Here is a 14653-nt window from a genome sequence, read left to right on the forward strand (position 1 = left end):
TTTTTGTGTGTGGACCTGTTTTCCCCACAAAATGTTCTCATTTCCCTTGGGTCTGTACCCCAGAGTGGAATCCCTGGATCACGTGGTGACGTTGACCATTCTGAGGAACCGCCAGACTGTTCGCTACAGTGCTTACACCACACGAGGGCACCAACCTCTCAGGGGGCTGCATTTTAGCAGAGGATGGGCAACACCTGAATGGGTATAAGGAGCTGAGGAAACATCCCAGGACACTGAGGCTAGCCAGCCCACAGGCTGCTGTGGTGTGAGGGAAAGGGGACTGAGAGGTCCTAAAGGTCCATCCAGGTCTGAGAGGCGCTGGGGGCAGGCTGGTCCACTGCCAGTAGTGGGAACTTGCTCGTGGGCCCCATCACCCACTCTAACACAGACGGGGTCCCCAGCTTGGTTGGCAGACACCTGCCTGACGAGTGGATCCCTTGGGAAAAGGTACTATTCCCTCAGCCCATCCCACGGCCCCTGCTCAGCTTCCCTCCTCTGCCTCCCAGGCTTCTGCCTCATCCCTACTGATCTGACCTATCCTCTCCAAAGCCCAGATCTGATTCCCTCACTCCCTGACTTAAAATCTTTCACCCATAGGACTTTAGAACTTATCCTGCTGCTGGCCAGAGGGCCAAGGATGATTCTGGAGCAAGGGAGTGAATGAGTTATTTTTGGTGATGCTTTTGGCTGCTGTTTCCTCTGAAGGAATTTTCAAGGAAAAGACCTCAGTCTGAAAGGCACCGGCCCCCACCCCCTCAAGCAGAGCATGGTGCCTCTTCAAGCTGTTTTATGTGTAGAGTGAGCTTCTGAATTGTTTTGTGTGTGTGCTAAGAATCTAAGTATTTAAAAAAAACACGATGGCAGCGCCTGGGTGGCTCAGTCGGTTAAGTGTTACCTTTGGCTCAGGTCATGATCTCGGGGACCTGGGATCAAGCCCAGCGAGGAGTCAGCTTCTCCCTCTCCCTCTGCCCCCTCCCCCCCGCTTGTGCTCTCTCTCTCTCTCTCTCAAATAAATAAGATCTTTAAAAAAAAACAGAAAAAACAAAAAACAAAAAACAAAACCACTGATGTTCCAAAAGGTGGAAACATCCAGCATCTGAAAAACGGATAAACAAAACGTGGCCCATCCATACACTGGCGTATTACTCAGCCAGGAGGGAATGGGATGCTACAACATGGATGCGCCTCAAATACACCATGCTGAGTAAGTCACACACAGAAGAACACATACTGTACGATTCCATTGACAGGAAATGCCCGGGAGAGGCAAATCCAGAGACAGAAAACCCAGCAGGGGTCGCCAGGGGCTGGGGGGAGGGAAGAACAGAGTGACTGTTAACGGGTACAGGGTTTCTTGGGGGGGAGGGGATGAAAATGTTGCAGAACCACAGAGGTGACGGTTGCACAATATTATAAATGTAATAAATGCCACTGTATTGTTCACTTTAAAATGGTTAGTTTTATGATACGCGAATTTTATGTCATTAAAAAAGAAAAGAAGAAAAGCACTGACTTAGATCCCCTGGGAAGGCTCTCACCGTCCCTCCCTGACCAAGGCTGGTGTTCTGTGGTTCCTGGAACACACCAGCCCTTTCCTCCACTGTGTCTCTGCAGGTGTCCCTTCCTACCCCACCCCCACCCCCCATCCCTGCCCTGTCCCTCCCTGTGGCCTTGTCAACTTTCCTAGCCCTCAGGACCCAGCAAAAGAGGCTCCTCCTCTGTGAAGCCTCCATTCTTGTTCCTCTGTGCGGGCCTGTCACCGTGTAATGGACAGGAGGGTGATTTTTTCTGCTCCATCTTTCTTATGAGGCCAGGAGCCCCACAAGGGCTCGTGCTATACCCTGCTCATCTCTGAAACCCTGTGCCTGGCACACAATGGGTATGTGGACCTGCACCTCCCCACTCCAGCCCCTGCCCTCGGATGGCTGCAGTAGCCCCCACTTCCTCCCCAGTGCCCACATTCCGTTTTCCACATGGGGTCTTTCCAAGGCCAGTTCTGATGGTGCTACTCCCCTGATTCAAACCCTGCAGGTGCTGCCCACACTTCTTGGGACCAAGAATTAAATCTCTGCTGTGGCCTCAGGTCTTGGGTGGTCTGGCCCCTCCTCCTGCCCAGACTCATGTCACCTTCCTTGCCCTGCCTCAGTGGCCCTGGCTTTCTTGAAGCTTCTTGTGGGCCCAGGTTCCTCCCACCAGAGGATCACCACGTTTGCTCTTCCCTCTGCCAGAAACACCCTCTGCCCAATACCACCTCGGCCCAGTAAATACTCCACCATCCACTCAGTATATATCCACTTCTTCCCGGAGGCCTTCTCCAACCCATCACCTTGGCCACATCCCCCTCTTAGGGCTCCATGGCCCCCCTTAGGGGTACACCTTGCAGCCCCTCTGTTTTGTTGGTTGTTTGCCCAGCATCCACCTCTCCAAGATGGCAGGCCCACCATGTTGGTTTTACTCATCACTGTAACCCCCGCTCCCAGATCTCTAGGATCAGAGACCTTCTCCTAAGAACATCCTGAGCCTGGAACAGAATAACCTGCGGTGGGCACCTGGGTCTGACACCAGCTGCCCCCCGCACTGTGGCGCAGGACATGCGTGCAAGGGGTGGATGGGAAAGAGTGAGTGAGTGTGGGTGAGTTTTAACAGTGAAGGTCATGCAGAGGCCCTAGGTGGGAGGAGGAGGATGTCAATGGATGCCCCGGCGCAAGGGCTCAGGTTTTGGAAGAAGGAGAAAGTGTGTAGGGAAGCAGGAGGGAGAAGTGCAAAGCTGGGAGAGAAGGAGCCAGCATCTGGGCTCCTAAAGGGGCAGTCACTTGAGGCCAGACACTGTGTCTTTGTGGAAAGTCTCACCAGTTCCTTCCAGAGCCCAGGGCCCTGCCTGCCTGCTGGAGCCAGTCCTAGCCAAACACACCCCAGGACTTTCACGGTGGCCTTAGTGGGGTGGCCAGCTGGATTCTGCCCCCGGGACTGCTGCCTGGACCCCAGGCCCTCGAGAATCCTAGTCTCCCTCCTGGAGCCAGATGCCCTCCTGGGCAGGGACTGGCAAGTGAGTGATTCCCAGTCTCCAAGGTTAAGCCTGAGGACTCCACATTCTGGGTCCTTTTTCCTGGGTCAGGACCCAAACATAAGGCCATAAAAGCACCGGAATTGGGAGACCTTGCCCCTAGCCCTGGGAGCTGCCCACATGGCAGATGTGAGACAAACTAAGCCATCCACTCTGGAGACCGAAGATCTAGCCAGGAGGGAATTCCATCTTAGAGACCTCGGCTCCAGCTCCCACCCCTGGCACCTGTCCTGGTCCTTCTCCTCCCCGTCATGCTCTGAAAGCAGGAATTCCAGAAAAAGCAGTAGGATCTCTGGAGAGGAGCTACCCCTCCCTACAGTCACACAGAATCTGGCTGTAGACAGAACTAAAGCTACAAGATGCAGGGGCCTCCTGGCCTGATATGTGACCAGGGCCCAGAGCCTGGTGGCTGTGAGTCAGAGACAGACCCGGCCAGCCCCTGACTCTCAGGCCCAATGTCTGCTTCTTAGCTGCCCGCCTGTGTCCCGGCCCGTCCTCGCCGGCCCGCCTCAGGCTGTCCCTGTTCTCGGTCAGTGGTTCGGCCCGCCTTACCACGGTTGCCAGGCTGGGAATGTGTTTGACCGAATTCTCGACCTCCTCTTCGGTCACCTCGACCAGCGTGCAGTTCTCGTCCTCCGATGGCAACGGCTCCGCCCCATGCCTCGTGACCCAGGGGTGCAGCTTCAACGAATGATAGGAGGGGTGAGGGGCAGGCGACTGGCTCCCAGAGGCCGGAGAGCGACACCGAGGCCCTGCCAGCGAGCGGAGCCAGGGAGGGAATGCGGGAGGGCAGAGGTGGTGGCCTGAGATCAGGCATGCGAGAGAGCTGGCAAGCCAGGCAGAGGGTGGGGGGTGAGCGAGATGCAAGGAAACGTGGAAGAGACGGAGGGACAGACAATGGGAGGGAGCCACCAGGCCGGGATGTGCACCGGACCGCATTTGCCACCTGGCCCAGGTCTTGGCAGAAGTGACCAGAATTTGGCATCTGCCTTGTATGGTTGCCCAAGAAGCACCCATCACCCCTCAGCAACTTTCCCTGATGCCCCCCGGAAGGCTCTGCTCAGAGAAAGCAGACCCTCCCCATTTCACAGAAGGGAAAAGGGAGGCACAGTGAGACCAGTTAGAAGGACATAGTCAGGAGAGGACCCGGGCAGGGATCTGCCCCACCCCGTTTCCACCCCTGGGGTCCAAGTCCTTATCTGTAACCACTTGGCCTCCCTCTTCTCAAATGCTAGTTAGCTAGATGCCTAGGAGTTCCTGAAGCAAACCTCCAGATTTCTTAAAGAGTCAGATGTGTGCGTGTGGCACTGGTCAGGGTGTAGGGGGTGCACACGGATCTCGCCTAACAGTGCTTTCTGCAAAAGGATGGAATTCAGCAGGCCGGGGAGAGGGTATCAAACTGCTCACTAATTTCCTCCCACCCCCACTGAGATTTCTCCAAGGGATGGGCAGGGTCAAGGAAAGGATCCAGGACTTGGGCAGCCGGGGTATGGAGCACACAGAGACCCCATTCTGGTCTGGTCCCGGCAGGGTGGATGCCACCAACCCAAGCCGATCGGAGTGAGCGCTAGCTGCCCCACTGGCAGCAGATCCCACTGCCACAATCACAGTTAACAAAAGTCCAAGTCCTCCTCTCCAACCCCCACCACCGCCAGCCCTCAGCAGCAAGAGGCCCAGGGCATGGGAGGGTAACGGTGCCAAGGAGGACGCAGTGCTGTGGACGGAGGGGAGTGAGGCCTGGCCGAGGCAGGTTGAGCCAAACAATCCCAAGCAGAGGACACAGGCCTGGCCCCTGGTGCACACCCCATGGAGAGCGGTGGCCCCCAGGTACCTTGATTTCCGGCACCACGATCCTTGATTCCGGGTTCTTGTCCAACATGCGGGTGATCAGGTCCTTCAAGTCCTCAGCTATGTCAGGCCTGGGGGTGGAAGACACATCAAGGGTGAGAAACACACAGAGGACCACCAAGGGCTTGGTGAGGAAGGTGACTTGGGACAGACAGGCAATACTCACTGATCTGGAAATTCCAGGGCCTGACTCTTGATCTTACTGTGCAAACACATGATCCGCTCGTCCATGAACGGGCACTGCGAAGAGACGGCGGGGACAGAGTGGCCGTCAGCGGCTGCCCCATCAGTCCTGCAAGGGCTGCCCGGTTCCGGCATCACTCCACGTGGGTTACAGCAGAACAGATGCCCGGGAGCCCACTGCAGCGAGGGAGCAGCTCCCATGCCCACAAGTCTAGAAGAACCCAGAATATCCTTCTACAGGGCTAGAGCCCCTCCCAACCACACTGTGGCTTTCCTCTGCAGCTGTGCTTTAATTTACCTACATAAACAAAATCAAAGACTCTCTCCACCCACCTGCTGGGTGAACAATAATAATACTAAGAACAATACCTAAGATGTAGCAGCAACAGTAGTGATTCGTGAGGGCTTAGGCTGGGCCAGGCCCTGGACTGGGGTTTCTCAGCACCAGTCTTCACTGGCTGTTCCCTGTCTGGAATGTTCTTCCCACCAACATCTGCATGGCTCATTTTCTCCCATCCCTCAGGTATCTGATCAAAGCTCACCTTCTCAGGGAGGCCTTCCTGAGCTCCTGTCTAAAGCAGATCCCCCCCCCCCCCACTGTCATGTGATTTCTCATCAGAGCGCCCATCCCTGACATTATGTTACATTTGCATGCGTGTACTGTTTAGCTCCTGCGGGGGAACATCAGCTCTAAGAGGGCAGGGACTGTTGCCTGTCTTGCTCCCTGCCGTTTCTCCAGTGCCCAGGAATATCCCGGGTACAAAGTAGGGGTTTGATAAATACCTGTTGAATTAATGAATGCTTGAATTATTTCTGGTGATCCTCTCAGAGCCTTAAGAAATCATAAATATTCTTCTCATTTTACAAAATAGAAAAACAGAAGCTCAGAGAGGTGACATGCCCTGGGGAGTATAAAGCTGGGATTTACCCAGACTGGGTTGACTCTGAAGACTGTTCACACACCACTTCCCAAGTGACAAATCAGTGCTCTCACTCAGGGGAGGAACCGACAACCCGGGAGGAGCTCAGGTGCTGTGCTGGAAAAAAGGAACCTCTGTGTGGGTGCTCAGAAGGTGGGAAAAGGTCACAGAATGTGACCTGGTCCTCTCCTGTCCGAGGAAAATTCTTTCATTAAGAGCAGTAACTTGAGATAAGAGTTTGGATTGCACAGGTATATCCATTTGATAGAACTCATTAACCAGTACACTTCAGATCTGTACATTTCATTATATGTCAGTTTTACCCCAAAAAGAAAAAAAAAAAAAAAAAAGAACCACAAATAGTGAGCTCTAGCTAATGACTACATTCTGAAGCATCTGGAAGGAAGTGCAGAGATGTTAGCAACTTAATCTGGAATGTGTAAAAGAAAGTAAGACAAGGTGAAGATGGACAGACTTGTGATAAAGCAAATACAGTGAAATGTTTATGGCAGAAAACAGCTGGTGGCTGCGTGGGTGTTTCCCATAGTTATTTCAACTTTGCTATATGATTGAAAATCTTCTTATCAAATATTGGTGGGGAAGACATTATAAACCACACAGCCAGTTTCTTAAGCTTTCCTCCATAAAAGCACAAATTCATGAAAAGGAAAAATCCATGCTTTTATTGCTCACATAATTAATCTGAACTTCAGAGTTAAAAACTGAAGTTCCTAAATACTGATAATAAAAAACAACAACAAAAGAACAACAACGGGGGGGGGGGGGGGCGGCGCCTGGGTGGCTCAGTTGGTTAAGAGTCTGCCTTCGGCTCAGGTCATGATCCCAGGGTCCTGGGATCGAGTCCCGCATTGGGCTCCTTGCTCAGCAGGGAGCCTGCTTCTCCCTCTCCCTCTGCTATTCCCCCTGCTTGTGCTCTCTCTCTCTCTGTCAAATAAATAAATAAAATCTTTAAAAAAAAAAACAACGATGAAGAGACCAGACAGCATTCCCTAAATCAATAATGTCAAATGGATTTTTCACATCCATTCCAATTCTGTCCCTCCAACAACAGCTTCTGGGAACACACGCTGCTGAGAAGAACATCAAAGCAGCACCGGGCTCAGGAAGAAAGGGCGCCAGTGGCTATTGATTTGTGCTGTCTGTCTGGGGTGTCAGAGTGGGGAGAGAGGTGGCACATTTGTTGTCCTTGCCCTAAATCCATCAACTATTTACAGCCTCTAGAGCCTCTGCCAGTCCTTCTGTGTTAACAGATCGCCTTCCACAGATGGGACTATTCTGTACAGGTATGTACATTTGGAAAGGCACCTTTTTTTCACATTCGGGTCTAACTGTGGAAATAAAATGGTAAACTCAATGAATAAAGTACTGTCTCCCTGCAAGGGTAACTATTAACACACCGGGGCTGCCCAGCAACACCCAGCAGACAGGACACCCCACCCCGTTACCTGGCCAAACACAAAGCAGTACAGCGTCACACCCATGGCCCAAACATCCAAAGCCTACAAGGAAAAGAGAGCTTCGTGTAAGGACACAAGGGGCAGCGGGGGGTGGGGGGTGGGGGTCTATTGCTTCTGCCCGGCCAAAAATCAAATCCTCCAGCTTTACTCTGAGGAACCACCCCACCCCTTCCTGACTCTGGATCCACCGACTGAGGGTGAGACGGATCCTGCTCCTGGCCTCTGGGTGAGCACATGACCCAAGCCTGGCCAATAAGAGCTTCATTTCCACCAGCCATAGTGATTGGTTTAAGGATAGGCACATGACCCAGGCCTGGCCAATGAGAGCACCACTTCCCCCCCCAGCCACAATGATTGGTTCAAGGATGGGCACATGGCCCAGGTTGGGCCAATCAGAGCCAATCCCGGGATTTTTGCGAGGGCTCCTCAGAAAGAGGAACGCTCTTTCTTCTGATGTTGGGAAGCTGATAGGAAGGAGCCTGGAACGGCTGGGGGTGCCCACCCACCTGGGCAGGAAACCAACTCAAGAAAACAGCTGAAAGATGGAAAGATGGATTCCTGTTTGAATCCCTGTATCTAGCCAAACCGGAAGCCGCTCTTCATCTACATGATCCAATGGATTCATTGTTTAAGCCAGTTTGGGTCGGATTTCTGCCACTTAGACTGAAAGGACCCTCACACAGGCAGAACTCAGCATCTCAGGCAGGTCCACACCAACCTTCCCAGAGAAGATCTTCCGGGTCTCCGAGAGCGACTCAGGCGCCATGAAGGCGGGTGTGCCCACGGTGTTAGAGAGGAGCGCGTCGCTGCCCTTGAACTCGTTGCTCACACCGAAGTCGGCAATCTTGATGTGCCCATCTTCTCCCACCAGGAGGTTAGAAGGTTTGATGTCCCGGTGGATGATCTTCTGGTAGTGTACTGGGGGTGGGGTGGACACCAGAGGGGAGAGAGGGGGCAGGAAAACCATGTGAGGAGCTCTGCCTAGCCTCCAGAGGCCAGAAATATAGACATGGACCCCTGTGCTCTCTGAAGGCCCCCAGGCCCTTCCCAGCCTTACCCTCCCAAACCTATTGGATACCCCCAGCTTTGAAAGGTAAGCGGGGACAGAGTGTGCTTAAGGAAATTACCCCATCTTCCAAAATGAGGAGTGCAACACCGATTGACAATAATAGTAACCACCTGCTCTAGTCTAAGTCGTGGGTGACGGCGGTCCCTGGAGAGTTTTTGTTGAGCCTGGCTGGCTTCCAGCTAGAAGCCTCACAACTTGTGAGAGTCCAACATATTTTCATTTACTAATGCCAACACTCAACCTGTTCACCACACCAGCAATGAATGGAGGAGGTCAAATGGAAGTGTGGACCACAAAGTAGGACTGGGGACCTCCTTAACTTGTTCCTGCCTGGATGTCAACCCATAGGAGAGGACGTGGTCTCTCTTCCTACGGTCTGGAAGACCCAACTGCGTTTCTTTGCTGGTGGCGGTGCTGACAGTGATGAAACCAGTAATAGGGGCAGCAGCTCCATTTGTTGAGTACCCCATCTGGGGCCCAGCCCTGTGTTAAGTGCTTCCCATTTTCTCCATTTAAATCTCCCAACAATTAAAATCCTAAAAAAACAAGGGGGAGTGCGCCTGGGTGGCTCAGTCGGTTAAGCATCTGCCTTCGGCTCAGGTCATGATCCTGGGGTCCTGGGATCGAGTTCCGTGTCAGGCTCCCTGCTCGGCAGGGAGTCTGCTTCTCCCTCTCCCTCTCCCCCTCCCCTGCTCATGCTCTCTCTCTCTCTCTCTGTCTCAAATGAATAAATAAAATCTTAAAAAAAAAAATAAATCTCCCAACAATCCTATGTGATGGGCAAGGGGAAGAGACAAAATGTTTAACAACCAGAAGCAGAAAGGACACCTGTCAGAACTACTGATATGAACTGGCTGATTTCCACCCTGGTGAGAGACACTTTATTCCCGTTTAACAGATGAGAAAACTAAGGTAACAGGAGGTGAACAGGATCCCCATCCCAGGGTTGCTGGGAATAAGGGACAATATAAATACAGCCCCTAATGGTGCCTGGTACACACAGAAAGTGCTGGGGGAAACAGTCATTATCAATACGGCTCTTAATTTTTGTGGCAGAAGAAGGGTTTCTTTTTCCATCAGGAGCATGGCTTTCTGTAGCTGTCCAAGACTGCACGTCAGACAATTCTGTCTCTCACCCTCCTGCTTGCACTCCAGGAGGGAAAGTCCACTTTCCCATCTGCCATCCGCTAGTTGGGATGTTAACCAACCCTGGGTGAGAATCCTCCCACAGGCCCCCGCTTACGGTACTCTATGCCTTTGATCAGGTCCTGGAAGTAGAAACGGGCCTGGTCTTCCGAGAGTGGTTTGAGGGTGGGCACTTCCATCACAGGCCTGGAAGGTCGACGCACACATGAAAAGCAAACCAGATACACTGGCCTTCAGAACCAGGCACCCCCTCCCTCGAGAAGCTCTGCGGCTTGAGAAGCTTCAGGCATCACACCCGCAAGGAAAACGGGACACTCACCCTTGGTTGACCAGTTCAAACACTGCAGGAAAGAGAAGGGGGTGAACTGTTACATTGGGAAATTGGAAATCCTTCTTCCTCCTCCTCCTCCTCCTCCTTCCCAATCGCTCACGGAAACACCAAGAAGCACAGAAACTAGTATTCGGGCTGGGGAAAGGAACAATCCACTGAGCCAAAGCTGGTCAAGGTCCTGCTCGGGAGGCTAGGGGTCAGCGATCTCTGACCCTGGTCTGACTGTACTTCTAGTCCTCAAAACAGCCAAGGACCCCCTGGCCAGGGAAAACAAAGCAAGGAGACAGGCAGAGATGGCTCATGGGCTCCTTTCTTCTCTCCATTCATACCTTGGAGATTCCAGGGATATGACTGATACTAAACTACATCCTCTTAGTCACACCCAGGTCCTGAGTCACCTGATGCCAAAGAACAGGACTATGGGGACACAACCCGACATCTGTTTACTTAGGCACAAAAAAAGAGCCCTAGGGGTCTTCAGAACCCTAGGAAAGTTTTGATCCAAGAAACAACAGGAACATGTTTCAACAATCCCTCCCACATCCTCCACACTGCTGGGCTGTGTCAGGCCACAGACCAAGAATGCTTATAGATTCTTCCAGCTCCTCTATGCTCTGTGGTCAGCTGGACCTCAGACTCTTTCCCGTGACTCTCAATAAATAAAATCTTAAAAAAAAAAATAAATCTCCCAACAATCCTATGTGATGGGCAAGGGGAAGAGACAAAATGTTTAACAACCAGAAGCAGAAAGGACACCTGTCAGAACTACTGATATGAACTGGCTGTCCATAACAAAGTCCAAAACAAGACTTGGAGCGAGAGGTGGGGGTGGAGATTTCCTCACCACCTCAAAGGCCAACGCATCCCACGACTCCTAAACAGGGCCTTTTTTGACTCACATTTGTGCACGACCTGCAAATGCCTCCCACCAAGCTAGCTCCTTCCCAGTCCTGTACTTGCGGGGAATCCCTGCTCCAAACCACCAAGTATTAGATAAGCTGTGTCCAGGGAATGCGCAGGGCTTTGTTGTTGTTGTTAGGGCTTTTTTGTTTTGTTCTTTGCATTTTTAAAAATTGAGGTGAAATTTTCCTAACATAAAATTAACTATTTTAAGATTTACAATTCAGTGGCATTTAGCATTCCCGATGCTGTGTGACTATGCCTCTATTTAGTTCCAGAAAATTTTCAGCCCCTCATAAAGAAACCCCATGCCCATGAGTAGTCAGTCCCCTCCCTCCAGGCCCCTGGCACCCACTAATCTGATTTCTCTTTCTATGGATTTGCCTATTCTGGACATTTCATATATATGGAATCATATACTATGTGACCTTTTGTGACAGGTTTTTTCACTTAGCATCATATTTTCAAGGTTCATTCATGTTGTAGCATCAATCAGTACTTCATCCCTTTTTATGCTTGAATACCATTCCACTGTGTGGATATGCCACATTTTGTGTATCCAGTCATTAGCTAATGAACATTCAGGTTGTTTCCACGTTTTGGCTATTGTGAATAGTGCTGCTGTGAACATTCGTGTACAAGCATTTCTGTACTTGTGTGGATATCTGTTTTCAGTTTTGGTGGGTATATACTTAAGAGTAGAATTACTGGGTCATGTTGAATAATTATTTTAATTTTGTCCTGCTTGGACAAATATAACTGGGAACATGAAACTATCCTATAGGAAGTGAAAAACGCAGTGAATTTCAAAATCAAGTGGAGAATAACTTTGGCGCTCTCTGTTGTTCTAGAATCATCTACCCACATTGGAGTTTCTTACAGAAGAAACCAAAAGGATGGTTTCAAAGATCTCCAAGGGCTCAGGTGGCTGAGAGACAAGAGCCGGCTCCTCAGATAAAAAGAAGACCAGAAAAGGAACTTAACTCCCTCAGGCCCCTCCCTATCTTCAGGTTCATCAACCAGTGTTGAGCAAACCCAAGCTAGGGCAGATCTGCCGTGGCTTCAGGCTATGGTTAGAAGCAAAAAGCAACAGCACTTGAAGGGAAGGTTTCCACAGACAGGAGTGCTGGTCCCTTCAGCTCTGGCCTATCCCACCTTCGTTCTGGAAGACTTAACTTCCAAGAGCTGCTTCAGGAATTTCTGTGCTTCCTCCTAAGCACCGTAACTTGGTTGGCATGGAGGAAGCTAGTTATTAGTGACTGAAAACACAGCCACCCAGGCGCCCCTCTCACTTAATTTTTTAAAGTTAACCTATCTAGGGGCACCTGGGTGGCTCAGTCAGTTAAGTGTTGCCTTTGGCTCAGGTCATGATCCTGGGGTCCTGGGATCGAGCCTCACTTCCTTCAGGCTCTCTGCTCAGCAGGGAGTCTGCTTCTCCCTCTCTCTGCCCCTCCCCCTGCTCGTGCTCTCTCTCTCTCTCTCTCTCAAAAAATAAAATCTTAAAAAAAAAAAATAAAGTTGGGCGCCTGGGTGGCTCAGTCGTTAAGCGTCTGCCTTCGGCTCAGGTCATGATCCCAGGGTCCTGGGATCGAGTCCCACATCGGGCTCCCTGCTCGGCAAGAAGCCTGCTTCTCCCTCTCCCATTCCCCCTGCTTGTGTTCCTGCTCTCGCTATCTCTCTCTCTGTCAAATAAATAAATAAAATCTTAAAAAAAAATAAAATTAAATAAAATTAAAATAAAATAAAATAAACATATCTGATGTTATTTACTGTGTAGCCTCTAAATTGTTTCTATAGGAAGATTTTATAAGTTCTAAAATTTACAAATAAACTGGCAAAAAAAGAGTTCTAAAATTTGAACATGGAGTGCACATTAGATGCTCTTAGGGAACTGGCATTAACTTTTTCAGATGTAATAATGGTATTGTGACCACACAGGAGAATGTCCCTATGTGAGATGCACGCTGAAGTATTCAGGGGCTGAAGTGTCAAGATGTCTGCCACTTTACATTTTGGATAGTTCAGCAAAAAAAATACAGAAATGGATGGGTGGGTGGCTAGGCTGATAAAGCAAATCTGACAAAAAAATTATTAACTGTTGAATCTGGGTGGTAGGTATACAGGTATTCATTGTACTATTCTTTCAACTTTTCTGTAGGCTTAACATTTGTCATAATGAAAACCTGGGGCGGGGAAGAGGAGGGGGAAATGAAAAATAAAATGTCCTAAGCTGCAACGCTTCCTCGGAACTGAACCATAGCAACTCCATGAGGAGAAAGTGAGCTCTGAGCTGTTTTCAAACCAGACCCCATATAATCACTCCTTGTGCAACAAAGGATCATCCCCGTGCTCATCCAGGAGACTTCTGGATTCCAGGCTGGGCTCATGCCCACTCTCCTCACCTCCTTGATACCCCTCCCGGCTGTCATCTGTCATCTGCTCATTTGAATGCCCACCCAAGCCATATTGCAAGGACATGTGACCTGTCAATCATGCATTCCTGGGCCCAACAGTCTGCTATCTAGTTTTGAATTAGTCCTGCCCTTCCTTCCTTCATCAGTACCTATGCTTAGAGCTGACAGAGGGCTGTCCCATGTCCTCACCAGTTTTTAAAAATCAAATCTCTGAGGACATGCCTGAGTCCTTCCATTTCTTTGTGCAGTGCCCTCCAAGGCTCCAAATGCCCCACCGTGGCCTCAGGCTCTCCAACCTCATCCCCATCCCCTCTCCCTGGTTTACTCTGTCCCAGCCACATTTTTCTCAAACACGCTAAGCTCTCACCAACCTCAGGGCCTTTGCACCTGCTGTTCCCTTTGCCTGGAATGCTCTTCCCCACATGTAACAGGACTGTGTCTTTGACATTCAGGTGCCAAATCATCACCTCATATGTGAAGTGGCCCCTCAATCCCTCTCTCTCACGTCATCCTATTTAACCTTCTTCAGAGGATCTACTGAACTTAACTGATTTATTTAGTTGTTGACTATCTGTCTTCCCTGACTAAAATGTCAGCCTCACAAGAGCGGGAGCCTCATCTTTCTCACTCACCACTGCATCCTTAGTGCCTAGAACATGCTCAGCATTAGCAGGTGCTCAATAAATACTTGCAAGTGAATGAACAGGACCTCCAGAGAAGTCCCAGCAAGCACTCCCTTCCATCTCCTGCTTCAAACCAGAGCTGCAGCCTCACATGTGACTCATTGTGGTGCCCAGCTTTGGCAGGGGATGCCAGGGACAGGGAATGCTCCAGAGGACCCCTGGGCTTTGGCAGGTGCAGCTGCCTGAGCAAAGGTGGCGGATGGCAAGGGCTCTCTTACCCATGTACAGATGGTCCTCATTGGGGTCATCCAGGACCTATTGGCACAGCCACACGGAACAGGCCGGAGATGAGGAGCAGGGGAGAGGAAGAGAGAGAAATGATATGAGCAGGGAGGAGGCAGCATCCACATGACTGCATTTGCCAACAGGAGGGCTGTGCTTTCCACTGGTTTTCCTGGTTAAGATGAAGGGCACAGGAAAAAACCCAGAGTGTGTGATCCAAACGGCCATCTGGAACATAGGCACATTCTAGCCCAATCCTCAAGGGTCCAAAAGACCTAGAAAAGAGGTTACAAAAGGGAGGGGCAAATTCCACCCCTGGGAAATGGGGGCGCCCGGCTGGCTCAGTCAGTCGAGCAAGCAACTCTTGATCTCAGGGTCGTGAGTTTGAGCCCCAC

General features: G+C 50.8%; 1 protein-coding gene across 12 annotated transcripts in view; it reads right to left on the bottom strand.

Annotated features, from left to right (window-relative positions):
- Nucleotides 1–14653, bottom strand: part of CAMKK2 (calcium/calmodulin dependent protein kinase kinase 2) — a 61193-nt gene that overhangs the window by 21965 nt on the left and 24575 nt on the right. For 9 of the 12 annotated variants that reach the window (XM_036085112.2, XM_078061013.1, XM_036085116.2 and 6 more), the window contains 8 exons: nucleotides 14255–14291; nucleotides 10028–10049; nucleotides 9806–9894; nucleotides 8212–8411; nucleotides 7482–7535; nucleotides 5079–5152; nucleotides 4896–4983; nucleotides 3617–3745 (listed from right to left, as the gene is read on the bottom strand). In XM_036085112.2, the coding sequence (XP_035941005.2) occupies nucleotides 3617–3745; nucleotides 4896–4983; nucleotides 5079–5152; nucleotides 7482–7535; nucleotides 8212–8411; nucleotides 9806–9894; nucleotides 10028–10049; nucleotides 14255–14291 (693 nt within the window). The remainder of the gene's footprint in view (nucleotides 1–3616; nucleotides 3746–4895; nucleotides 4984–5078; nucleotides 5153–7481; nucleotides 7536–8211; nucleotides 8412–9805; nucleotides 9895–10027; nucleotides 10050–14254; nucleotides 14292–14653) is intronic. The other 3 variants (XM_036085120.2, XM_036085115.2, XM_078061011.1) reach the window with 1 other exon arrangement.

This window comes from Halichoerus grypus, chromosome 13 (genome assembly GCF_964656455.1).
Source record: "Halichoerus grypus chromosome 13, mHalGry1.hap1.1, whole genome shotgun sequence".
Classification (NCBI taxonomy): Eukaryota; Metazoa; Chordata; class Mammalia; order Carnivora; family Phocidae; genus Halichoerus; species Halichoerus grypus.